General features: G+C 40.1%; 1 protein-coding gene across 7 annotated transcripts in view; it reads left to right on the forward strand.

Moving 5' to 3' along the window:
- TTC17 (tetratricopeptide repeat domain 17) overlaps positions 1-26,568 on the forward strand; it is a 126,959-nt gene that overhangs the window by 58,574 nt on the left and 41,817 nt on the right. For 5 of the 7 annotated variants that reach the window (XM_015474885.3, XM_005216450.5, XM_024975205.2 and 2 more), the window contains one exon: positions 17,913-18,083. The exons of the other annotated variants lie outside the window; for them this stretch is intronic. In XM_015474885.3, coding sequence (XP_015330371.1) covers positions 17,913-18,083 — 171 coding nt within the window. The remainder of the gene's footprint in view (positions 1-17,912; positions 18,084-26,568) is intronic. 7 annotated transcript variants of the gene reach the window in all.

The raw sequence follows: 26,568 nt of genomic DNA on the forward strand, positions 1-26,568 counted from the left end.
GGCAAGATCTCTGAGTAATGATTAGCATTTCTTTACCTTCAAATGATTCTGTCTACCCTTTACTTTTTCATTTTTGCAATATTGAAGAATCTTAAGTTATCTTACTTTTTTGACATATTATCTGTCTAAAGGTTTTACTATGACTATACCAACGTCTCCAGAGACAGCAAGACTTGTTATTCTATTTCCGTATAATAATGAAGGAATTTGTATTGTAATTGAGTTTTTTGGGATAAGAATTTAAGCTGCCCTATTCACCCTTTTCCAACCTATAAAATTCTCTTATGAAAGTCTATTTGAAAAGCTACCAATCTGAAAGCTTTTCAGATAAGTTTTTCAAGATCAAAAATAGTTAAGTACTCTTGGAAAACATTTTTAAAACTATTTTTCTGACCACTATTATTAATTTTCCACAAATCATTTTCTTTAAAGATCCACATTAGACACTTTTTCCGGCAAGTGTAATATAGTGTATAATCTCTTGGGTAGTATGAACTAAATGGTAAAATTATCAGCAGTCTTTTAAGATCAGCAAGTATTTTATTGCTTTTCATATATAATCATGGACATTTTTCACACAGATTTTCAGTGTGTATTTTTTGTAATATGTGCACAGGTAATATATTTAGCTTTGAATACTGATTCATTCTGCTTAAAAGTACATTATCATTATGCTCACACAGTTTTCCTGCTTCTAAAGACTTTATAGCTAACAGTGTGACATTTAGTGAAAAATCACTTATCTGACAGTTTCCCCAAACTTTGATTAATCTAGAAGTCATCTTATTTGCTGCCATTTATGCAAAGAAAATGGCAATCCACTCCAGTACTCTCACCTGGAAAACCCCATGGACAGAGGAGCCTGGTGGGCTGCAGTCCGTGGGGTCGAGCAGAGTTGGACACGACTGAGCGACTTCACTACTCTCACTATTAGTTGCGTGTGTTCTTATAGCAACTGCTTATCGTCATCTCTCTCTCTCCTTTGAATACTGTTTAGTAACCTTTGTCTTTTATAGGTATTTTATATTAACATTTCAGTTTCAAGGATCCTGGAAAGGAAAACATAATAGATTGGTTTTTTAATTGTCCACTCTCAAGTTAACAGTGAAACAGAAGCTAGTGCTTCCAGCTTTGATTAAGCAATTTATTTTGCCAGTTTTGAAATACATACTTTTTTCCCACATTTATTGGTTTGTTATTTTATAGTTAACTAGAACTGAATTGGCCACTTTAACAAACTCTTTTCAATAACAGCATAAAGTGAAGTGAAGTGAGGTCACTCAGTCGTGTCCGATTCTTTGTGACCCCATGGACTGTAGCCCACCATGCTCCTCCGTCCATGGGATTTTCCAGGCAAAAGTACTGGAGTGGGGTGCCATTGCCTTCTCCAGGGGATCTTCCCGACCCAGGGATTGAACCTGGGTCTCCCGCATTGTAGGCAGACGCTTTACTGTCTGAGCCACCAGGGAAGTCCAATAACAACATACTTGGCCTTTTTAAAAGTAAAATGGAATCTGTCAAACTTATCGTGGCTTTGAATACAAGTAAGTTCTCATGAGTGCTCATGAGAACCCTAAAAAATGACTTTTGTAAAAAAATGAAAATAACAGTGTCTCACAGAAAATGAACTTTCATGAAGCAGTAATTATTATCTTCTCTAATGATGAAAGATGGAAAATAATTTTAATAGCAGTATAAGCATAATGTGAATATTGTATCTGTAATACTTATGATAGTGGATTTTCCACACATTTATTACTCCAGACTTCTAAATCCTTTCATTCTTTAGCTTCACTGATTTGAAAATTAAAAAGTTATATCTAACAAAGATGCTTTCTACTACTTAAGCAATATATGTTTTTCTGTTATTATATCTCTGATATGCATAATTTTACTTTTAGTATTCTTCATTCAGTATTGCTTTTCTTATACTAGAAAACATAAGACCGATGGTAGGTTATGTTTATTAGACTTCATTACATGCTTATAAGTATGCCACTAACAATGGCATTGTTATTAGCTGAATATAATTTAAACATCAGCCCCTAATTTCTGATTGCTTATCTTTTCTTAATTTACTGAGACACATGCCTACTTAAAATTATTGGCCCAGGTCTTCAGAAAAATGAATAAATATTATACAGAACTCAGACTTTAGTAATTTAACTAAGTATACTTAGAATGGCACGTCACTCCAGTACTCTTGCCTGGAAAATCCCATGGATGGAGGAGCCTGGTAGGCTGCAGTCCATGCAGTCGCGAAGAGTCGGACACGACTGAGCGACTTCCCTTTCACTTTTCCCTTTCATGCATTGGAGAAGGAAATGGCAACCCACTCCAGTGTTCTTGCCTGGAGAGTCCCGGGTACGGGGGAGCCTGGTGGGCCGCCGTCTATGGGGTCACACAGAGTCGGACATGACCAGAGTGACTTAGCAGCAGTACATACTTAGAATTTTTATATATGTTTCTCTATAATATGTATTTGAAAGCTTGTTCCATTATAGAAAAAAGAATTTCCAAATCATGTACATGATCTTTTTCTTTTTAAAGATTTTTATTTTTTGATGTAGACCATTTTAAATCTTTATTGACTTTGTTACAATATTGCTTCTGTTTTGTGTTTTGACTTTTTGGCTGTGAGGCATGTGGGCGCTTAGCTGCCCCACCAGGGATCAGCACCTCCTGCATTGCAAGGTGAAGTCTCAACCCCTGGACCGCCAAGGGAGTCCCTACATGAGCTGTAATATCTTTTCCAGTGTGTGAAAGAATTATCCTGTGTTGTCTTTATAGTGTTTCTGTATTTTTAGCATCTCTTTACTATTTACCTAAATCTTATCTCCTTTGATAACTTGTTCCATTGCCTGCTAGTTTTAGCCTGTGATCTTCTACCTAAATTTCTGTAGATTTATATAACTTGTACCTTAAAGCAATTTTACGTGGAGTTCAGCATTTAAAGAAAAAATCCTGCATTTTGCTGCCCTCCTGTGGACTATCCGAGATATGCTACCAGCAATTAAGGACCTTTGCTTTATCACATTCTTGATGAGAGTTAGTGAATATATATGCTCTAAAAAAGAAAGAAAGATAACAGTCTGAAACACATAGTTTTTAAGGTGTCTACATTTCTATATTTTTTTACTTAAAAGGCTTTAATTATTTGGTCACCAAATAATCCTTTGTATCTATGTGATGGTGTCAGGAAGGATAAGAAAGTCCCCTTTTTATGAATTGAGAAGTAAAGGTGATGATTTACTCAAGTCAAAGAGCCAGTCATTGGTAGCACAGAGACTGAAATCTGAGTCCTCTGCCTTCCAAGGCCTCATGCATAATTCTTTTATCCCCAAGTCATAAACTAGTACACTTCTAAGACTGAAAGAATTCATGTGTAGATTATTGAGTCATTTTATGAAGATATAATCTTCATTTCTTGTGTCAGCCCTCAAGAGAGATACATACATCCCTATATAAAACTTGGATCTGAGCTCTATTATGGGGGACAGTCATGATGAGCCCTAAGAGCACACCTAAAATGGCCCCTTCCGTTCAGCACGTCACTTTGTTTGCTTCTGAATTTTGCATCATTAGATTGCTGTATAATCTTGGGTTTCACAGAGAAGATCTGGTAGCTGTACTTGTGATACTATTTAATGAGACAGTAAAGTCTGAGGGAGGAGCAGGCTTAGGGAGAAAAAGAAGTTTGGTTTTAAACACATTAAGTTTCAGTTGCCTACTGAATGCTTATGTGAGGGTATTGGATAAGCAGTTGGATGTATAGCAACTGCTTATCTGTTGCTGTACACAACTGTCATTGTGGCCAAGGAAGAGCCCAGGCTAGAGATGAAAATCTGTGAGCCGTGGACCTATGAATGTGTTTAAAATCACAAAATTGGATGATGTTACCCCAGTGATTGCATAAAAAGGAAAGTACATCAATGATTAATTACTAGGCATTCCAGCCAACAGTTAGTGGTCAAGAAGAGGAAGAACAGTACAGGAGTAGCCAGTAAGATAAAAAAAAAAAAACAGGCAAGTATTCTGTTCCAGAAGCCGAGTGAAGAAAATGTTTCAGGGAGTGGTTAATTATATTATCATCGTTCTTACGTTACATGGGCGTATCCTATGAGCTTGAGTTGGATGAAGACAGAGTAAAGCATTGGATTTTGGAACACAGAGGTCACTGGCATCTTCTCAAAGTTTTTTTTTAATGGTTTGTGGAGGAGATGAGGAGGTGAAGATGGCTACCAACCCTTCCAAGAAGTTTTACTATGGTAAGGAGCAGAAAAACAGGGTGGTTGCTGGACAGGGATGTGGGCTCGAAGATATTTGGTTTTGGTTTTATTGTTCTAAAAATAAGAGGTACTGCATTTTGTTCCTATAGGAGTGATCCAGTAAAGAGGAAGTAATTGAAGATGCAGAAAAAATTATAAAAGCAAAGCTCTTGAATAAACAGAAGGGGATGGGACCCAAGGCACAAAGGTAGCGTGGAGGGGGTCCTTAGATAGGAGAAGGTGCAGCGTATGGGTAGAGATGTCGGTATGGTGAGACTTCTGATTACTTCTCAGTGGAATAAGAGGCCAGTTGTCAAATGAGTATGAAGAGGGGCAGAGGAATTGGAGATAACATTGAGAAAGGAAGGGCTGAAAACACTAGACTAAAAATGTGAATTGACTTTAGAGGTTTCTAATTTTGCTAACTGGATAATTGTCAGTGTCATTAAGAGGAGGAATGTGGAAAAGAAATTATCCATGCATTGATGTAGGGCTGGAAAATAAGTTCAGTGTAGACATGTTCATTCCAAGATGCCACTGGTTCCATCAGAAGGTTCATGGTGAGAAGAAAAGTACAAGAATAGAGTCTTAGAAAATACTCACATTTAAGGAGCAGAGCCAGGGAAAGAGTGAGTAAAGAGAGGGGCCTGGGAGAACCAAGAGGGAGCTAGGTCTTGAACGTCAGAGGAACAGAGGGTTTCAGAAGGAAAAAGAAATTAACAGTATGCTTTGTATTGGCTCCTAAAATACAGATACCACCAGAGGTGCACAAGCTATTAGGTGGTATTGAGTAACATTTTTTAATTTTAGTATTCGTAACTTATTCTGATTGGCATTGGAAGAATTATATAACCAGCGCATCAAACCTGTCATTCTTGAAAAGTGATATTTATTTTCCCTTTTAACATAAATTATTGTAAGATTAAACAATGAGTCCATTTAAAGAAAAACATTGCATAAATAAAGGTACAGATACCTATGGAAAAATTACAACAGTAATGGATGAATGAATAGTGTGAAAAGCTCTGGGTTTAACAGTTTAGAAAATCAGTTGGTGATCTCAGTTTATCAAAAGTATTTTCTGTACAATAGCAAGATATCTATACTAAAACAATAAATTCTAGGATAATAGAAATATTTAAAGTGAGTGTTCTGTATACAGTTGGATTAATTTGGAGTTAATGGCATGATTCTAAACTATATAACTTGTGTTTCATCCTGTCACTGTGTAACTAAAATAACTTTAAAGCAAATAGTTAATGATGCCAAGAATCATTCTTTAGATAGCATGTAAATAGTAGTGGTGACTGCAGCCATGAAATAAAAAGACATTACTCCTTGGAAGAGAAGTTATGACCAACCTAGACAGCATGTTAAAAAACAGAGGCATTACTTTGCCAACAAAGGTCCGTCTAGTCAAGGCTATGGTTTTTCTAGTAGTCATGTATGGATGTGAGAGTTGGACTATAAAGAAAGCTGAGCACCAAAGAATTGATACTTTTGAACTGTGGTGTTGGAGAAGACTCTTGAGAGTCCCTTGGACTGCAAGCAGATCCAACCAGTCCATCCTAAAGGAAATCAATCCTGAGTGTTCATTGGAAGGACTGATGCTGAAGCTGAAACTCCAATACTTTGGCCACCTGATGTGAAGAGCTGACTCATTTGAAAAGACCCTGATGCTGGGAAAGATTGAAGGTGGGAGGAGAAGGGGATGACAGAGGATGAGATGGTTGGATGGCATCACCGACTCAATGGACATGCGGTTGGGTGGACTCTGGGAGTTGGTGATGGACAGGGAAACCTGGCATGCTGCAGTTCACGGGGTCGCAAAGAGTTGGACACGACTGAGTGACTGAACTGAACTGAAGAAAGACTTAAAAACTTCACTTGTTATGGAAACATAAGAAAGTAGGTAAAAAAAATTTTTTAATTTGGCAGGTTCGTGAAGAAGTAAGGCATTTGTCAGGAGGGTATTCTAAGCCCCTGTATGTAATAAACACTGGGCAAGTGGTTTTATCCTCTGTTTCTGGGACTATTGGAACTGAGTCACTGCAGCTTGGCTGTCTTGCTCTAAGAGGACTGAGAACGAGAGCAGCAACTATATGGTTACGTGAGACACTGCAGTCGCACTTACTGAAGTCAGCTTCACACTGCAGCTTGTCATTCAGTTATAGAATGCTTTTCTTTAAGAAGTTGCAAAGTTATTAAGATAATCTCTCTGAGTTACAGAGTTTGTAACAACTTCAGGTGTGCGAATGGTCTTTGCCAGTGTTTTCCATGTTTCTTTGCATGTCTAAAAGAAAGTGAATTATATTTTTGAGTTTGTAAATTAAGTCTCAGTTCAGTTCAGTTCAGTCGCTCAGTCATGTCCGACTCTTTGCGACCCCATGAATCGCAGCACGCCAGGCCTCCCTGTCCATCACCAACTCCCGGAGTTCACTCAGACTCACGTCCATCAAGTCAGTGATGCTGTCCAGCCATCTCATCCTCTGTCATCCCCTTCTCCTCCTGCTCCCAATCCCTCCCAGCATCATGGCCAAAGTACTGGAGTTTCAGCTTTAGCATCATTCCTTCCAAAGGACACCCAGGACTGATCTCCTTTAGGATGGACTGGTTGGATCTCCTTGCATTCCAGGGGACTCTCAAGAGTCTTCTCCAACACCACAGTTCAAAAGCATCAATTCTTCGGCGCTCAGCCTTCTTCACAGTCCAACTCTCACATCCATACATGACCACAGGAAAAACCATAGCCTTGACTAGAACGGACGTTTGTTGGCAAAGTCATGTCTCTGCTTTTGAATATGCTGTCTAGGTTGGTCATAACTTTCCTTCCAAGGAGTAAGCGTCTTTTAAATTAAGTCTAGGTCATGTAAATTAAGTCTTCCTCCTTTATGCTGTGTATGTAGTATGGAAATAACCCCCTGGAAGGCATTGTTCATCATATTTTGTGATCGCTTCTCTGCAGATAGGATTGGAAAGTTCTACTGAGACATCACCCTTTGTGTTTAGACTCCATTCTGCATCAGGAACTTTTTCCCAACACTCACATCACTGAGGTCACAGTGATGGTACACACCAGCAAGAAAAATGGATGAGCAAGGTGGGGTCTGTTTTATCCAGCCCTCGTTAATTACTGAACAAGATGCGTTTAATGTGGTTTGTCACTGCAGTTGTACATGTCTCCTGATAGGAGCTGAAGGGGGCTAACACCTTGTTATGAATACCTTGTGTGAAGGAAGTTAGGCAAGTTCATTGGATGCTATCTTTCTTTCTGTATCTTCAGTACCCGTTCATGGTAGCAGATGTTTTTGGAGATACTTCAGTTTGTGACATTAAGCTTTGCTATCTCATATAGCAAGCATTTGCATGACTCTTCCCTATTCAAAAAATTATTCTAGTTGGCAGAACTTCCTCTCCCTCTCTCACATGTACTACAAATCCATGCTACATTAGAGAGGGCTTTTTTTTTTTTCTTTTAGTGACCTATACCTCAGAAAATTCTTTCTGTACATTGTGAACCAACTAGTTGAAATGAATTACTGTGGTGGCTCAGCTGGTAAAGAATCCGCCCACAGTGTGGGAGACCTGGGTTCAATCCCTGGGTTGGGAATATCCCCTCGAGAAGGGAAAGGCTACCCACTCCAGTATTCTGGCCTGGAGAATTCCATAGACTATTCTATGGGGTCGCAAAGAGTTGGACATGACTGAGTGACTTTCACTTTTCACCAGTTTTGGAGTTCTTGTTTAAAATAGTTGAGTACCACGGACTTAAACCCCTTTACAAATATAATCATTGAATGATTTTTTTTTTTTTTAACTCAGTTCCATGGCCTAATGGAAATGCAGTAGTTGGGCCTGATAATCACTAGAAAAGAGCACTGGTGAGATTTAAAATACTCATGACTGAGGAAACCTGGCATGTACATGTGTGTGGTCATATATGTGCTGGTTTGGGTTTTTCCTCCCTTTTTTTCTTTCATTGTTAGGCATTACTAGTAGTTGAATTTGTTTCATACTAAACTGTTGTGTTCTTTGACCAAGAAAATGTCAGTAATCTGTTACTTTTTCTTAACCATCAAAGTCTATTTAATTATGATATTTAAAATACAGGAGAAATTTAAATCAGAATTCTTAGCTGTTGAAAATAACACAGCTTTGGATTTCTCACTTAGTTGATTTTTATAACAACAAATCTAAATTTGACATTCAAAATTTGCCACTCTCAAAGCAGTTTAAACTGCTTTAGCTGTCAGGCATTACTTAATAACCCAGTGAGATCACAAATATCCAAAGCGATGAATATTTTTAAAAAAAAGAAAGCATATCACATTTTAGGAGAAAGAGTAGTAGCAGCTGACAGGGAGTGTGGTGTCAATCAAGTCTTCTGATTCCTGATACACCTGTGATAATACAGCCAGTTTCCCTTGATGACATGAAATACAACTATAGGAAAACTTAACCAAACAAGTCACCATCTCTCACTGTACACTGCCTAAAAACCATAAATGTTAAAACCTGGGAAAGAGCAGAGTCCTGGAAAGTATGTTATGTGCAGAGTGGCAACTGAGGTGAATGCCTCCAGGCCAATTTCGTTTGGTGACATAAAGCAAAAGGAAACATTATCATTTATTTTTCTAATGCTTTGTACTTGATTTACAGTACACTGGCCATATGGAAGCAACAAGGGCTTCTAACGGTAGGTCCCTTTCCCATTTTGCCTCTCTCTGTGCCTCCGTATGAGGAAGAGGACCAGAGTTAAGGTCTGTTGGTTTTTTTTTACTAGATTTTTTTCCTTGACACCAGCAGGTGACTATAAACACTTTCAGCATGAGAAAAGAGAGGTAAATATAAACCACAAAGGTTGTGAGTAGCTGGGAAGTTTCCTAAGCCCTCCCCTGTTCCCTCATCCCTGCCCTTTGTGTATAGACTTACTCTAGGCATTAAGAATTGAATGAAGCCAACTTCCTACAGGAGCTGTGGTTGACTCAAATATGGGTGCTTAATTTAAACGCACTGACAACACAGAGACTTCAATATCATTCTCTCTTTTGCAGCGTCAGTGGAAATTGTACCAAACCATGACGCATGACACACGATGATGCTGTTGTGGACAGCCTGCTTTCTCTACCGCATACACCCTGCTTTCCTGGTTCCATGTGTTTGCTTGTGTTGTTCTCAGTAGTTTTCCCCCATAACTCTCCCTTGTGCCCTCCTTCCCTCCCTGAATAAAAATTCTAATCTTGCCCATCCTTCAAGGCCCACTTCTGCCACGTGCCTTACCTGATCCTTTAATCATAAGCAGTGCATGAGCAGTCATCCCACCGTCTCTCCTTCAGCTCCTTGACTTGCCGTTACAGTTATTTGTGTACAAGACAGAGGTCTCCTACAGGACTTTCCTCACTCCTTGAGAGCAGGGACCATTCCTTCTTTCATCTCCATATGCTGGCCCATGTATTGCACACCCTCCTCCCAATGTTTAGCCCTGAGAATGTGCTCATTTGGCAAGTTATCTAATGGCATTTCAAGTTTGAGCTACTGAGAATACCTGGTAATAGACGGTAATGAGCTGTATGCACAGAGCACTTCCTGCCATACATATATAGATCTGTTAAGGCCTGCGGCTCCCACACCATGGGAGGGGGCAGAGGAAAGGAATTACGTCGTCTCACCTGTCCACTAGAAGCTGACACATCTAATAGGTAGCCTGTATTTTCCCACCTCCCGTCTGCAGTGTTTTTAATGAAAATTACAAACAAATGTCCTTGTTGACCCTCATTGAAAAACTAACATTCATAGATAAATCGGTAAGTGTGAGAAGTCTATTGGATTTGTTTGCCCAACATTCTTGCTCAAAACCCATTTCCTTAGGCTGAAGTAAAACAGACTTTTAAATTTAATACTAATAATGGCACCTATGACAGTTAACTTCTTTATGTAGTTGCTGCATGGGGAAATCTTTCCTAGTAAACTTAATGTTTAAATTCCCTTGTTTAGGGATCTAACCTAATCTTCCCCATTTCTGGAGGAAGTTACAGCGCTGGAGAGCTTAGATTCCACCACTGGAGCCGTTTTTCACAGCCTACGTGTCATGGTGTCTATGTCTCAGCTGGTGCTGACTTGGCACCCTACACGTTAGCCACTTAGGGAATGCCACATGCAGGACAAGGAGACCAGATTTATGGCTCGTTCTCCTTCTCCTCCTCTAAAAGGAGGCAGGGCGTGTACGTCTGTACACACCAGTACACATCAGATTCCCCCACCGTGTGGGAACACTGTTCCCCAGGAGAGAATTTAACTCTAGAATATATAGTAGAAAAGAATTTCTCTCTTATCTCCCCACCCCTGCTCTCATTTCATTTTGAGGTCACATACTTTTCTTTGCTAGTTTTTCTTTTTTAGACTCACTTCTGACTCATTCACCTCACCATGAGGGAATGCCTATATAATCCTGAGGCTGCTGATTTCAAGTCTTTAATATGATCTGTTTTCTCTCTGGCAGTTAAGGTCAGCCAGTACATAGCCATTACTTTTAAACCTCCTGTAAGAATCTCATTTAGCAGGAACTGCTGAATGAGAACAAGTCTGAGCCATTGCGACTGTTGAAATGCTTTCTCTCATCTTTCTAAGCAGAGGACAGCCCAGGGTAGAGGAGGCGAGGCAGATTCTCTTGTCTCAGGGTCACTTAAATTCAAGGAGCTCTGTGTGCTTATGTTCACCGTGGTTTCAGCAGTGGTGTTGACTCAGACTCCTCTTATTGTTGGACAGTAGCTTATCTATTTCAGGTAAAGAACCTAGATGCAGAGAAGAGAGTCGATTTGCCCAAGTTCATATGGTAAGGCTGTATCTAGGCAGGATTTGCGTTAATGCCATGGAATGCTTCTTTTTAGAACAAGGTCTATAAGACTTTGAGGTAGAAATCATAAAGGAATCCATTTGCAGTAAGGCTTCTTCTTCATTATTACCTGTGCTCAGTGTGGTCCCAAGCCCCACATGCCGCCCACAGTTAAATTTTCCTGGTGGTATTTTAAAGTAATCTTTGTAAAGCAACTGTACTGCAATAAAATTTAATTTAAAAAATAATAATCTTGCTTAGCAATGGTGATTAATTCAAAGATACACTTTTGTCCACTTCACAATTTATCTTACCATTTTTCCTAAAAGATAGATTTCTTACTAGAGAAATAAATAGAAAATTAGTTACTTGCTCTTACAAAATGTTGATGCCTCAGTTTTGTAGCATGTCTTCATTATAACAAACCGTAAGGAACCCTAAAGGATTCCTAATCCACCCAGGAATCTCTTTACCAACTTAAGAGATTCAAAAGAGAAGAATTCTTTTTAATAAGTAGGTGGTTTCCCAACTCCAGTTGAAAAATAATCTTCTAAGACCTTTGTAAACAGAATTAACAAGAGAAAGTAGGAGATTTCTTTAACCCTAGTCATGATAGGAGTTCCCGAGAACTTAGTTTACTCTGAAAATCTGTTTAGCACAGAATAAATTGTGCCTTTCTCCCTTAGGAGACTTAGGCTTAGACATGGTGTATTAAATATTTAGTCGTTATCCAGCATACCCTTGTAGGGGAGGTTAATATTAATAACCCAGTTTATACAGGCAGTACTCTAACTGCAAAAAAAGGATGTTGATAAGATCTCATAGCTGTTCCAGAACCAGAAATACTCTCTTTGAAGTTTCATGCTCAGTTCAGTCAGTTCAGTTCAGTTGCTCAGTCGTGTCCGACTCTTTGTGAACCCACGGACTGTAGCACACCAGGCTTCCCTGTCCATCACCACCTCCCGGAGTGTACTCAAACTCATGTCCGTTGAGTCAGTGATGCCATCCAACCATCTCATCCTCTGTCTTCCCCTTCTCCCGCCTTAAGTCTTTCCCAGCATCAGGGTCTTTTCAAATGAGTCAGCTCTTCACATCAGGTGGCCAAAGTATTGGAGTTTCAGCTTCAGCATCAGTCCTTCCAATGAATATTCAGGACTGATCTCCTTTAGGATAGATTGGTTGGATCTGCTTGCAGTCTAAGGGACTCTCCAGAGTCTTCTCCAACACCACAGTTCAAAAGCATCAAATCTTCAGTGCTCAACTTTCTTTATAGTCCAACTCTCACATCCATACATGATTACTGGAGAAACCATAGCTTTGACTGGATGGACCTTTGTTGACAAAGTAATGTCTCTGCTTTTTAATATGCTTTCTAGGTTGGTCATAACTTTTCTTCCAAGGAGCAAGCATCTTCTAATTTCATGGCTGCAGTCACCATCTGCAGTGATTTTGGAGCCCAAAACAATAAAGTCTCTCACTGTTTCCATTGCTTCCCCATCTATTTGCCATGAAATGATGGGACCAGATGACATGATCTTAGTTTTCTGAATGCTCAGTTGGTATTGCCTTATCCTCTCTTGCTTGTGTGCATGCTAAGTTGCTTCAGTCGTGTCCAACTTTTTGCAACCCTATGGACTAAAACCTGCCAGGCTCCTCTGTCCCTGGGATTCTCCAGGCAAGAGTACTGGAGTGAGTTTCTATGCCCTCCATGGAATCTTCCCCACCCAGGAATCGAACCTACATCTCTTATATCTCCTGCATGTCCTCTCTTAATTCTAAGAAAAACCAGACTGCCAGGATTTGAATTGGGTGCTAAATTCTTTGCAAGCAAATACAGAACATTAAGCAGAGGACAGTGTTTCCAATTTCATCTGGGACCTTGTTATATAAAGCATTTCATTTAAATCATGAAGTCCCCCCCCCAAAAAAAAGCCTATCAAGGTTAGTCTAAGCCACAGAATCTCTTCATTTTTGCATCAGCAAGAAATAATAGCCATATGCACAGAAGATACTTATTACTTTTTAGGTATCTTTCCATTTTTCCTTCTTCAATATTTCCTTGTATTTCTTTAATGAGAACATTATCTCTACCTTTGCTGAGAAGACAAGCAATATTTTTCTTATATAGGCAACTGTTTTCAGTTCCTCTTTAGCTGGAGTAGACCTGTACTATAGTCCAAAGAATAGATACGTTTATTTTTTCTGAAGTTCTTCAGTTCTGCCTCTGGCAACTGGAAGGAGTCATTCAGGAATTAGGCAATATGACTTTCTGTGATTAGACTAGTTAATCATGGAAATCACACCAGAATACTAAACCAGTCTCGTTTTAACCATCAACCTAAGAAAATTCAAATCAACAGTTCTAATTTTAAAACATGTAATTTTTACTTGATCATTTTGATTTTGGCTACTTCCAAGAAATAGCTTAAAATAAACTACTTATTCCTTTAATTCCCCTATTTCTCCCTGATCCCCTTTTATACCCTCTCCCTCAGAGGTGCTGGCCCGATTTCCTGAGTTGGAGGGCAGGACATTCTTAGAATTCATGAGGCTTGCTTCAAGAGGGTGTCTGCTTTAAGGTCATGCAGAAGGACTAATTTTAGCTTCAGGATCTTATGCATATCATATCTTATAAATGACCTATAAAGCATTTTTAAATATTGCAGACATTTAAAAAGATGAAACCAATTAAATTTTTATAATAGAGGGTGGGAGAGAAAAATAAGAGATGCAAAGGTTGGAGGACGAAATCAACTGCAGGAAACACAGCTAGGATTTCACCGGGTTCCAGAGTTAAATGGTCTGTCCTTTTGCTTTACCCGGCTTGTGTCAAGGTAAATAATGCTTTAGAGGCAAATTCACCAAAGTTAAAGACAGAGAACATTCACTAGAAACAGTGTATGTTTTAAATTATCAGTATCATTGTCATCATTTTCTTTCCTCTCGGCTTTTACTAGTCATGCTTATTTATATCCTAATTAAAAATTGCTTCTAAGAGACATGCTATTCTTCATAGTAAAGTTCAGACAGTTGGGTGTATGGAGTTGTTGTCGTTGCTTTGTTTTATTTTAACGCTCGTGTGCTTGTTTCCCACATTTACCTACAAGGGCTCAGTGGTGAAGACAGAAGTGGAGGCAACTGCAACCTCTGGCATCTCAGGAGAATCTGGAGAAAGAAAGTAGCTACCATTGCTCTTTATGGCTTCTTTCCTGGTAGCGCTCCAGGGCCCACACACACTCGACCCTTTCCATCTCTGTCAAATTGTACTTCTCATGACCTCCCAATCACAAATGAGAATCCCTATTCTTGTTGCTTTGCTCAGCACATTATTCCTCCCTACCTAGAATGCCAACTTCTTGACCTTTTTTTTTTTTTTTTTTTTTGCTTAAAGAGGTAGTATTGACTGGGGGGAAGCCAAGAAGCTTTGTAGTAAAATAGAACTGATTCACATTCCAGATCTACCACTTACTTACATTTGACCTCAGACAAGTTACTTAATCTCATGGAGAATCAGTTTCTTTGTCTGTAAAATTAATAATATTTCAGTATACCTGTGGTGGATTCATTTTGATATTTGGCAAAACTAATACAATTATGTAAAGTTTAAAAATTAAAAAAAATAATATTTCATAGGGTGTTTTTGAGGCATAAATGGGGAAAAAAATGCAAAAGTGCTGAAGAAATACTGGTGCCCTTCCTTGTAATTTCCCCTTTTTAAAGTTGTGTTTTTAAGTCCTACGTATTCTTCACAATTCAAGATCTCCCCACTCAAAGCTCATTCTCTGAAGCACCTGCTGGGCACAGTAGACCAGTTCATTAGTGTTTGTTGTCTTTCTTTACTGTCTCCCCAGGTTGCTTGTTAAATTTCTTGAGAGCTAAAGCTCTCTTGAGACAGAGAGTCTTCAGTTTCTGGCGTACGTAGCCTTGTTGAAAATAACCTCAGATGTATGATAGTGTAGAATTGGGAAATGGAAAGTGACTCCCAAAGTATGCAGTTCCCCTCTCTCTAAACTAGTAAGTTAGGAAAGGCTTTGAGTCCTTTATGTTTTTTTGGTACAATGAGGGAAATGACTGAGTAGCACTTTCTGAAATTACAGAATCTGAAGGGGAGTCATCAGATCCAGAAAGACTTCCTGTATTCCCATTGCTGCAAAGACAGCTTGATTGGGTACATACATCTCTTTGAGGCAACATTCTCTTTTAAAAGAAAAAAAAAAAAACTTTTAGAACATGTTTGGATGTTCCGATAAAGGAAAAAAGTTACTTATACACTCTTATTCAGAGAAGTGTCCTGTAATAGGAATGTAGGCTTCTACTGAATATACATCTTCTGCAACAACACACGTGGAACATGAGGAGACCTGTTCAGCCAGCCAGATCTCCACCAAAGACACAGTATCTGGTAATACATTCCTCTTCCCAGAGAATGACTATCAAGTGGAGCTAAATAGTGGCTCTGTATCTCTATCAACACATGGTTCCCTAACAAGGTCAAAGCTCTTTGACTCCTGGGCAAAATGGTATCAAGAGGTCATGCTTACTATACATGTCAGAAAGTATTGGGTTGGTACAAAAGTAATTGTGGTTTCAGGCCATGAATTTTAAATCATTACAACTAGGCGCAAACACATCTTTACTAATCATAATAGGAACCCTTACAATCAACACATTTTTGCCAATGAGAAACAAGTTTGTTTATTCCTGTAGCATAAAAATCCGTGCTTTGGGATTTGACAAACTCTTGGAAAGCGTTTTCTGCCTCCTGCTGGTTGTGGAAGCGTTTTCCCTGCAGAAGTTGTTGAGATATTGAAGTGGTAGTTGGCTGGCTAGAGGTCAGGTCAATACGGCAGATGAGGCCAGTTCACTCAGCCTTTGAAGCACTGGTTGTGCAGCGCGCAGTTGGGCGTTGTTGTGACAAAGATCGGGCCCATTCTTTTGACCAACACCAGCTGCAGGCATTGCAGTTTTCCATGCATCTCATCGATTTGCTGAGCATACTTCTCAGATGTAATGGTTTCACCAAGATTCAGAAAGCTATGTTAAATCAGATGGGCAGCAGACCACCAAACAGGGACCATCACTTTTTAGTGCAAGTTTGGCTTTGGGAAGTGCTTTGGAGCTTCTTCTCTGTCCAACCAGTGAGCTGTTCATCGCTACTCAGTGGTTAGAGCCGTCATAAAATCCACTTTTCATCACGTGTCATAATCCGATTGAGAAATTGTTGGTTCAGCACTTCAAAACTATGATTTTTTTTAATTTTCAGTCAGTTCATGAGGCACCCATTTATCTAGCTTTTCACCTTTCCAATTTGCTTCAAATGCCGAATGACTGTAGAATGGTTGAAGTTGAGTTCTTCAGCTACTTCTCATATGGTTATAAGAGAATCAGCTTCAGTGATTGCCTTCGGTTGGTCGTTGTCAGCTTCCAGTGGCCAGTCACTACGTTCCTCATCTTCAGGGCTCTCATCTCCTTTACAAAACTTGTTGAACCACCACTGCACTGTACGTTTGTTAGCAGTTCCTGGGCCAAATGCATTGTTGATGTTGTGAGTTGTCTTTGCTGCTTTACGACCCATTTTGAACTTGAATGAAAAAATGGTTGAATTTGCTTTTTTGTCTAACATTTCTGTAGTCTAAAATAAATATAAAATAAGCAGTAACTAGTAAGTCATTAGCCAAAAAAAAACATAAAGTGAGAAATTCATATAAAAATGATGAATAAATACATTTATTTGAGAATGTATTGTAATATCAACTGGCAGAGTTCAGCAGTGCAAAACCACAGTTACTTTTGTACAGCCTAGTATCACCCAGTGCTGTGAGTACATTCAAATGTGACATTTAATGCTTAGGTAAATCGTTACTGGGCTTCCCAGGTGGTGCCAGTGGTAAAGAACCTGAAGATCCCTTGGAGTAGGAAATAGCAACCCCACTCTAGTAGTCTTGCCTAAAATTCCCCGCCATGGGCAGAAGAGCCTAGCGGGGTGCAGTCCGTGGGACTGCAAAGAGTCAGTCACAACTGAGCCAACACACACATGCTTCCCTTGTGGCTCATACAGTAAAGAATCCACCTGCAAGGCAGAAGACCAGGTTCACTCCCTGAGTCGGATGATCCCCTGGAGAAGGAAATGGCAACCCACTCCAGTATTCTTGCCTGGAGCATCCCCATGGACAGAGGAGCCTGGCGGGCTACAGTCCATGGGGTTGCGAAGAGTCAGACACATGGCTAAGCGACTGACACTTTGACACATGATCAAAATTTGTTTTCCAAAAGAAAAATAGGCGCCTGTGTGATCTGACAGTCACAGATATGGCTTCTCTGCCACCACTATCCCCCTCCAGGTCCTTGGTTTTTAATTTCTAATCCTTTACTTTTTAGTCTTTCACTTTAAGCTATAATGCAAGAATGATATACTCTTCTGCTGTAATTCATCTATCTCCAGACTTGTTCAGATACTCATCTGTCATTTCTCACCGTCGAAAGGCAAATAGAAGGAAAACCACTTTTTTTTTTTTATGATGTTTCTGACTTTCAGAGAAGTGTTTCACAATCATTCATTAAGAATGGAAGGAGATCTTGGGACTTCGTCCTTAGAGCTTTTTCCCCAAATACTTACTGTAGCCTAACAGGTGAAACTTGAAAGTGCAAAATCATGAATCACAGTTATGACGTGGCTTTAAAGGGCACTTTTCTCCTGCTGAAGAAAAACGCAACGGTCACCTTTTTGCTCTTCCTGATACTTGGGACATTGAGCTGTGGGGCTACACAAGAGAGGTTTCTAATGTGCTCTGTCTGTGTCTCTTGTCATTGAGGTAATTGTCATGCGAAAACCCTGGACAACAGCCATGACAAACAGAAGTATTTTGACAAGTCACAGTCACTGGATGCTGCTGAAGAAGAGCCCTCTGAGGCAGGGACAGAGGAGGACCCTGTGCTGTCTGTTCAGGATTCAGGGAGGGACTCAGATGTCCTTAGGCTTGAAAGTAAGTTGCTTTGACCTGAGCTCTGTTCCTGGGGTAGAATCAACTCTCAAGCTTGGAGCTTAACTTAGGCTTTTCTTTCCTCTCAAACATTTGTTTCTTTAACAGTCACTTACTACACTGTAGAATCATGAGGGTGACCCCAGATTGGGAGGCAGAAGACAAGCTATAATATGAAATTGCTCTTCATACTTCTTTTCTCTCCACCTCAGCATCTTCGTTTACTGACCCAATTTGATTTATGTACCGATCTTAATGTCATTAGTCTATTGAGTAAATCATCGAAAAAAGAAAGCACATTGTATTTACACTAACCCAGTACAATTTAAAGATTTGAAATAATGGGCATACTTAGCAGGCCCTCTTCTAAAATTCCATTTTATGATCACATTTTGAGCTGTGCTATGCTAAAAAGTTCTTAAGATGTATCAGTCTGTTTATAATTACCAAAATCAGTGACTTCACTCATCCTACCCTAACCTCTTCACTGCCTTTGGAACTCTGCACAGCTCCCCAGTGGGAGCTCCTTCCTTTTCCTCTATGCTTCTGGGATATCACTTGATCTTGGTTCTCTTCCTGTCCTCAGAATATCTTTTTTCAATTTCATTCACTTATTCTTTACTTTGTCCTGTATTTTTTTTTTTTTACCCAGGATCTTAACCTTGGTCTTCTTTTCTTAGTCCCCTCTTTGTTATCTCTTGGCCTTTGAGATGCATTGGAGTACACCAGTGTCTCTAAATCCGTACTTTCAGCCAAGACACTCTCTGTGACCCCAGATCTTACTTCTGTCTTTTTAGTGTTCTATCTGGATGTGCCACAGGCACTTCACATGTAACAGATCTAAAATTGAACTTGTCCTCATTTTGTCCTATTTCCTGAACTGCTTCTGATTGCTATATTCCTGCTTCCTGTGAATGGCACAGCTCACGCGGTCACCACTATATCCAGTCAATCCCTAAGACCTGGTAAACTTCCCGTCTCTATCTGTTCCTTCTGTCACTATCTGCATTACGACTCTCTTCATTTGTGTCTGGGCTGTTAACAGTAGCTTCATGATCGGCCCCCACTATATCTAGTCCTTCACTTCAGTCATGTATGGAGAGAGTGAGCAAGGTGGGTGGGTATGTGTGTATGTGAGGGAGAGAGAATACATATAATTGGTATACAATTTAAAAAGCAGAAATAACCTGTTACCAATTTCTTGTGTCCAAGGAGTGGTTTCTAAAATCAGACCTGATCTGGTAAGTTGCCTATGCTTAAAATGTTCTGTGGTTCTCTATTATCTATAGTTCTGTGCAGTCGCTCAGTCGTGTCTGACTCTTTGCGACCCCATGGCCTGTAGCCTGCCAGGCTCCTCTGTCCATGGAATGCAAGGACATTGGAGTGGATAGCCGTTCCCTTCTCCAGAGTATCTTCCCAACCCAGGGTTCAAAGCCAGGTCTCCCACATTGCAGGCAGATTCTTTACCATCTGAGCCACCAGAGAAGCCCACCTGTTACCTATAGGAAGAATCCACATGTCTTAATGTGGGATATGAGGCAGTTTGGCCCTTGATTCTGTCTCCAACTGTACCGTCTACTGGTGCTCTGTACCGCGGGGAATGCAGACCTTCCCCTGTCTCCCTCGCAGGCCATGCTGCTTTGAGCCCCCGTTCCTTTGCACAGGCTGGGAAGGGCCCCTTTACACACTGCTGTTTATAGACAGCCCCTGTGCATCTCCAAGTTCAGCTCGAATGTTGTCTTTTCTGTGAAGGTTTCACAAAGGTCGCCAAGAGTTCAGTTGCTTCATTTGCTGTCTTGTTCCTACTTTTTGTCAAGACACATTTTATGTAGTGTTAAATGCTTGTATGACTTATGTTCCATCAAACAATGAGTTTCTTATGTATTGTGTCCTATGTAACTTTATATTCCTGTGTACAGTAAATGTTTGTTAGAGAAGTGAAGTGTGGCCTTTGCCTTCCTGCATAGATTGGATGAACATATCTAGCAATTACAAAATCTTATGTTTCCTTCTAAGTGGTATATTATATATGAAAAAACGGTGTCTAAGAGAAAGAAGCAAGCTAGACCTCAAAGGGGGATGTTGCGACCTTCACTTCTGTAAGTTTAGAAAATTAGTTTCATCTCTTCTACCAGGAATCGTGGGGCTTTAAGGAACTTAATTTCCCATTTACCTACTCAGAAGAGGCTGACTTAAACCAGATGGCCACTGTGTTCATTCACAGTGGGGCTACACCTCTCTGGTGCCCAGGAGCCTCATGTCTCTCTGGCATCAGGTACTCACACATGAACTGAGATTGTTTGATAAACTCAGAATCAACAAAAATAAAACTGAGTAGTGATAAAGGGGTGTTTTTTTTCAGCTTACAGAGACTGACACTATACCAGTATGCCTCCTTAATGACTGTAATACTCATGACTACCAAACTAGAATCTTTTCCTAGGACAGTTCAGAATAAAACCCAACCAGAAGCTTACTGTGTGTCCCTTCATTTTCTGAATACGTCATTGCTTGAGGCAGGTAACCTAGTATTTAAGTTTCTTTAGTTCCATGTTTCCCCCATAGTCCATTCCATCCCCCATTCTTGGAACACTGCACGGTTGCCCTGTTGCCAGGTCCCTTTAGCGCTCTGCACACTGTCTCTTAGGGTGCGTTTTTATAGGGTGTTTTTAGGGTGTTATAGGGTGTTTTTAGGTTTTTAGGGTGTAATTATAGTATGGTGATGAGTCTTAGCTAGTTTTACTCTTAGATACTAACGTTTTTTGTTTTTTTTAAAAACCATGTCTGAACTCTGGGAGTACATTCTTCTTTTCTATAGATACTGACAAGTCCACAGGGACCACAGTCATGGTATAAGTTACCACGTTTATACCAGCAAGCTTCGTATAGTGTGGTTAGGAGAAAGATTCTATATTTTAATTTAAATAGTGTGGTATAGTAAAAGTCAAGCATAGACGTTAAAAGTTTTTTTAAAACTCTGTTTTTGGAGGGAAATAAATGCAAATAGTTAAGCCCTCTCCAGTAACCATAAATTATTATGATAGTTACTACCTTTTTGTGATACTTTATAATTTACAAAGTGTTATATGTTATGTATTAGCTTTGTGAAATAGATATTATTAGCTCATCTTCTGGGTGAGAAAACTGAGACTCAGAGAAGTTAGGTACCTTGCCTCACATCTTTAGCAGGTGGTGTATAACTAAAACTCATCCTTGGCCCTTCTGCTGTCATACCTGCGTCATTTGCCTGTGGTTCTCAGAGGGGGTTGATAGATTAGAACTTTATTTTTTAATTTGTAAGGTCATTTTTGAGGAAAACTAGCATTTGCTGTTACCATTATTTTATATATATAATATAAAAACATTTTAATGTCAAAAAAGTACAAAGACCATGTTAGAATAAAGATGGTCTTCCTCAAAAATGGACAGTTGGCAGCTTTACACCAACAAATGTGTATCTGGACATAAGTGTGTGTGTATATGTACTGTAACTTTAGATATATTTTCTTTTTTCGTTATTATTTTTTTATTGATTCTTTTTTTTATCTAACCATACCAAACGGTATGTGGGATCTTAGTTTTCTGACCAGGGCTCGAACCTGTGCCCCCTGCAGTGGACGTGTAAAGTCCTAACCACTGGACCGCCAGGGAAGCCCTGTGCATGTTCTTTTTTGTTTCTCATTTTGCTAAGGATTGGTGAAAATTGTGTCACTGATTAACCTTTGCAAAACCATTGCTTTAATACCTCAGTATCTAGTCCTGAACCCCTCCCCCGGTAACCTTATCTGTAGGTTTTGTAGTCAGAGATTTTGTTACCATGTTAAATCTTGCTGTTAAATCTTGGGCAAGTTACTTAATCTTGCTGAGCCTTCCTTATCTCATTAATTTAAAAATAAACCAGAAGAGAAAGGAGGGGGAAAAGCAAGCTTCAGAGTGCTCATGAGTATTTAAATGAAATAACTTAAGGGGAAACATTTGTACCAGGTACTTGTACACACATTGAACTCAGGAAATGTTCATTTCTGGAAACACAGGTATTCCTGTGTTTCTACTGCTTCCTGACTTAGAGGCTGGTTGTGAGCCAAAGTCCTCACAAGTACGTACAGTATCTGCTCAATGTTAACATCAGGAAAGGGGGCCCTGACGTATTTGCGCAAGAATTATTAACAGGAACAATTCCCTACTTGCTTTTCTAGATTGTCTTCTCTGAATTCTCTTCTTTTTACTATCCTAACCCAGCTAAAAGAAGGAAGGGGACCAGTTGTGCAAATGAATACTCACTATTGTTTTCTTCTCAGAAGTGAATCATTTCCCTCCCTATCATAGTCTTAAGCCTTTTGTGCTTTCTGATTACTAGTTTGAAATTTTATGCTGTTGTTTTATGCATTAAATCTTAAGTCCACAGCTTTATCTTCTGACTTCACAGAAGAGATCACTGCCTTTTTTTAAATTGAAGTATAGTTACTGTACAATATCATGTTACAGATGTATAATATAGTGATTCACAATTTTTAAAGGTTTTGCTCCATTTGTAGTTGTTATAAAATACCAGTTACATTCTCCATATTTCACAGTGTATCTTTGTAGCTTATTTTATACTTGTGGCTCAGTAGTCCAGTACAGGAGACGTGGGTTCAGTCCCTGAATTGGGAAGATCCCCTGGAGAACTAAACGGCAACCAACTCCAGTATTCTTGCCTGGAGAATCCCATGGACAGAGGAGCCTGGCGGACTACAGTCCATGGGGTCACAAAAAAATCAACACAATTTAGTGACTAAACAGCATAACAACTAATGGTTTGTACCTTTTAATCCGCTGCTCCTATATTGCCCCTCCTTCCTTCCCTCTCCCCACAGGTAATGTCTAGTTTGTTCTCTATATCTGTGAGTCTTTTTGTTGTTATATTCACTAGTTATACATTTGAAATTCCACATACAAGTGATACCATACAGTATTTGCCTTTTCTGTCTGACGTATCTCACTAAGCATAATGCCCTCCAATCCATCCATGTTGTGCAGAGAAGACACTGGAACTCAAGACAGAATTGCCCAAGGTCCTATGGTGGTGGAGTCCTAATTTGAAACCAACTTTGTCTAATTCCAGAGTGTACTTTCTATTTTGTGAGACAGAGGAACATATTCTGAAAGGTAGAATGTGCCTGCTTGCCTTTAGAAGCCACAGTCTTACAGTAAAACCTATGGATATTAATCACATAAGACTTTCTGGACATGTTTTGATCCAGACTTTGCAGGAAGGACTTTGTCTTGCTGGTCATCTCTTTGAATATGTGATCTTTACCTCTGTTTATTAAAGATCTGTTTCATTTTGCATTTGTCTTTTCAGCTTCTGCTCCCTAAAACTCTTCCTGGAACCTTTCTTCCAAGCTTATTAACACTGCTTATCAAACACAGTGACCTTCTTTTAATCACCTTCTGATGGTCCTCTCCCTCTCAGTAGTATTCCCAGCATTGTCTTGCTTCTGCTTCTGCTTCTGCTTCTGCTTCTGCTTCTGCTCCAGGCATGGGCAGCTGGGTCTCTCCCTGGGTAGCCCATTCTATTTCTGACCATTCATAAGTCTTTTCTAATACAGAGCTAAAACACGGCTTCTCGTCTCTAGCCCTGACCTCTGAGACTAACAGTCTGTCTCTCTCTAATGTCGTGCTTGCTGAGATGTTTGAAGATGGTTATTGTTCCTGTCTACCAGCCCCCACCCCATGTTTCTGTTCCCTTTAGCTAAATGTCCTCATTTCCTTCTGCTGCTGCTGCTGCTAAGTCATTTCAGTCGTGTCCGACTCTGTGCGACCCCGTAGACGACAGCCCAGCAGGCTCCCCCATCCCTGGGATTCTCCAGGCAAGAACACTGGAGTGGGTTGCCATTTCCTCCTCCAATGCATGAAAGTGAACAGTGAAAGTGAAGTCACTCGGTTGTGTCCAACTCTTAGCAACCCCATGGACTGCAGCCTACCAGGCTCCTCCATCCATGGGATTTTCCAGGCAAGATAATTTTTAGTCCCTTCACTATCCTTGAAGTACTCACTCTGGAATCTTTTTAAATCTTCGTAGCAAAATATTTTCAAAGTCTGATCATGTGTGTATGCGGGTATATCAGCTGCTCTTCCTGCTACAGGATCACCTTGATGTTTTCAGTCCTCCCCCGTCTAACATGGTTTTAGGGAGTTTCAGCAAGTCCCTTCTCTGTGAATGTGCTCCACTTTAAGAGTCCCTTCCACGGTGGTGCCCAGACCGTGAGTTTCCAGATTTCCAGTTGTGTCTGCAATGTTGCAAAATTATAGTGGGCTTTTTTTTTTCCTCCTTCTTAGAATCAGAACTATATGCACTTCTCTCTGTTTCTCAGCACTCCTCCTGTCCCTGTGATCCTGGCCAGATTACCTCACAGGGCTCAGTCAGCTGTGAGTTTTCCCAGTACCCTGAGATATAATTCATCCAAGTGAGAAAAGCATGAACTTTTCTGTGGGTGAGCCTCACTGTGGGTGCTCAGAGTCTCTTCACTTCACAACATGTATTCTCCTTTTTCCAGTTTGAAAATGGTACGTGTTGAAGACAAAGAAAAAAACAAGGGTCTCCGTCTCTCTGTTTCCAGTTTACATCACAGCATCTGGCCCACAAGCAGCAAGCCTAACAGTTACTTTTTTCTTCTTCTTGTTCAGTCGCTAAATCGTGTCTGACTCCTTGTGACCCCATGGACTGCAGCACACCAGGCTTGCCTGTGCTTCACTGTCTCCTGGAGTTTGCTCAACCTGCCGAGATCCCTCAGTCGTCCAGACCTCTTTCCGCCTGAATTCTGTATTTGTAGCTGCTTATTGGACAGTGTCTGGAGATGTGTCCATCCTTCTGGCCCAGACCATAGCCCCATGGGGTGTTTTATTCTGAGCCCTCAGCACATTGTTAAGCAAGTAACAACAAATGTTTAAATGAAGTAATAAATAAGCGCTTCAGATCCCAACACTATCCTGTTGTCCTGTCCCTATGGCATTGATTTTGCAAATAGCATTACATTCACACATTCTAAAACTTCACATAGTGTAGTAAAATGCTCCCTGTTTCACATCAGACTTTAAAATCTTGAAGTCATCTCTGGATTTATTCTATTTCCCATTATATCCACATAATTACCAAATTCTGTTAATTTTTCTTCACTGAAATTTCCCCATACCTCTTTCCCTTCCCTTTTAAAGATTTCCCCTTATCCCCAGCCTAAGTCGGTTTCTCGTATGTGCCACTTACAGAGATTGTTGAAACACCTGTCTGCCCTCTGTCTTCCTTCTGTCCTCCACCCCCTAGTTCCTAAGACACCAACTGATTTACTAATCTAACCTTTGTAACTGTTGTGGCTGTCACCTTGTTATTCTTTGCTTAACAAACTAGAGGCTCCCTTTACAATGAATCTTCGTCCAGACTCTCCCAGGCACTCAGTGTCACCCACTTCCCTGAGTATCTTATTCGCTGATGTAAGTTTTTCGTTCTAGTTAATTTGAAAGTACTTCCTCACACCTGTTTCTGTGTGTGTAAATGGGTGTATACACACCTGCTTTTTTAGTGTCAGCACTCTGGGAGTGCCCTCCCTGGGCCTCTATTCTGTCTAAATCCTGCCTCAGGTAGTCTACTTTCCTGAAAAAAGCATTTCGTGACTACATTCAATTATGTTTTTCCTTTAGGAAAAAAATACTTAAATTGTTCTCTCGTTGTTTAATGTATAGTTTTATGTCTCCAAATTGATTATATTTAATTCCTTAGGATCAGATTCTTTTTGTTCCCAAATACATAGCAGAGAGACAGGCATGTAGTAGGGCCTAAGTAGATTGGTCTGTTTTTCCTAAGGCATAGCACCTTCATGATCTCCCCGTTTCTCACCTTTATTTAGTGTCATTCTTTAGGAACTGCTGTCACCCCAACCCCAGCAGCTTTGAAAAGGCCGAATGGCTGCCAGCAGCAGAAGCCTGCGACTAGTTCTCAGTTCAATACTGATTTCCGTCAGTGAAAGGCCTTTGCCCTAGGAACTTTTGAATGATATATATTACCATATGTTAAGGGCATAGGGAAGTATTAATCTTTGGGACCTGGGGTTACAGAACTTTTTGCAACTAAACGACATGAATGCTTTCTAAATAGTAGTAGTTTTTGAATGGAAATAAGGCTTCCATGTACAGCGTGCATGTGCAGCTCCACCTGTGCACTGGGGAATTAGTTACGTGCTGTCTTCCTTTGACCAAAAGCCACTTTTCTTTAAACCTGTATTCTTGGTCATGGCCAAATCTATCAAAAGTTCTTTTCTGTCCCAGGACCAGGTGCAGGGAATCCCATGGTAGCCAGGGAAGGAAGGAGAGGAAGCTAAAATAACGTGAGGAAGACTTGGAGACAACGCTGTTGCTACAAGTCAGCTCCCGGGCAATTCTAATTAAGTTCCTGTTGGAATCCCTATAGCAGTCCTTGGCTGCTGCTTTCCTAGCTTAGGTACTGAGAAGTTCG

Source organism: Bos taurus, chromosome 15 (genome assembly GCF_002263795.3).
Source record: "Bos taurus isolate L1 Dominette 01449 registration number 42190680 breed Hereford chromosome 15, ARS-UCD2.0, whole genome shotgun sequence".
NCBI lineage: Eukaryota > Metazoa > Chordata > Mammalia > Artiodactyla > Bovidae > Bos > Bos taurus.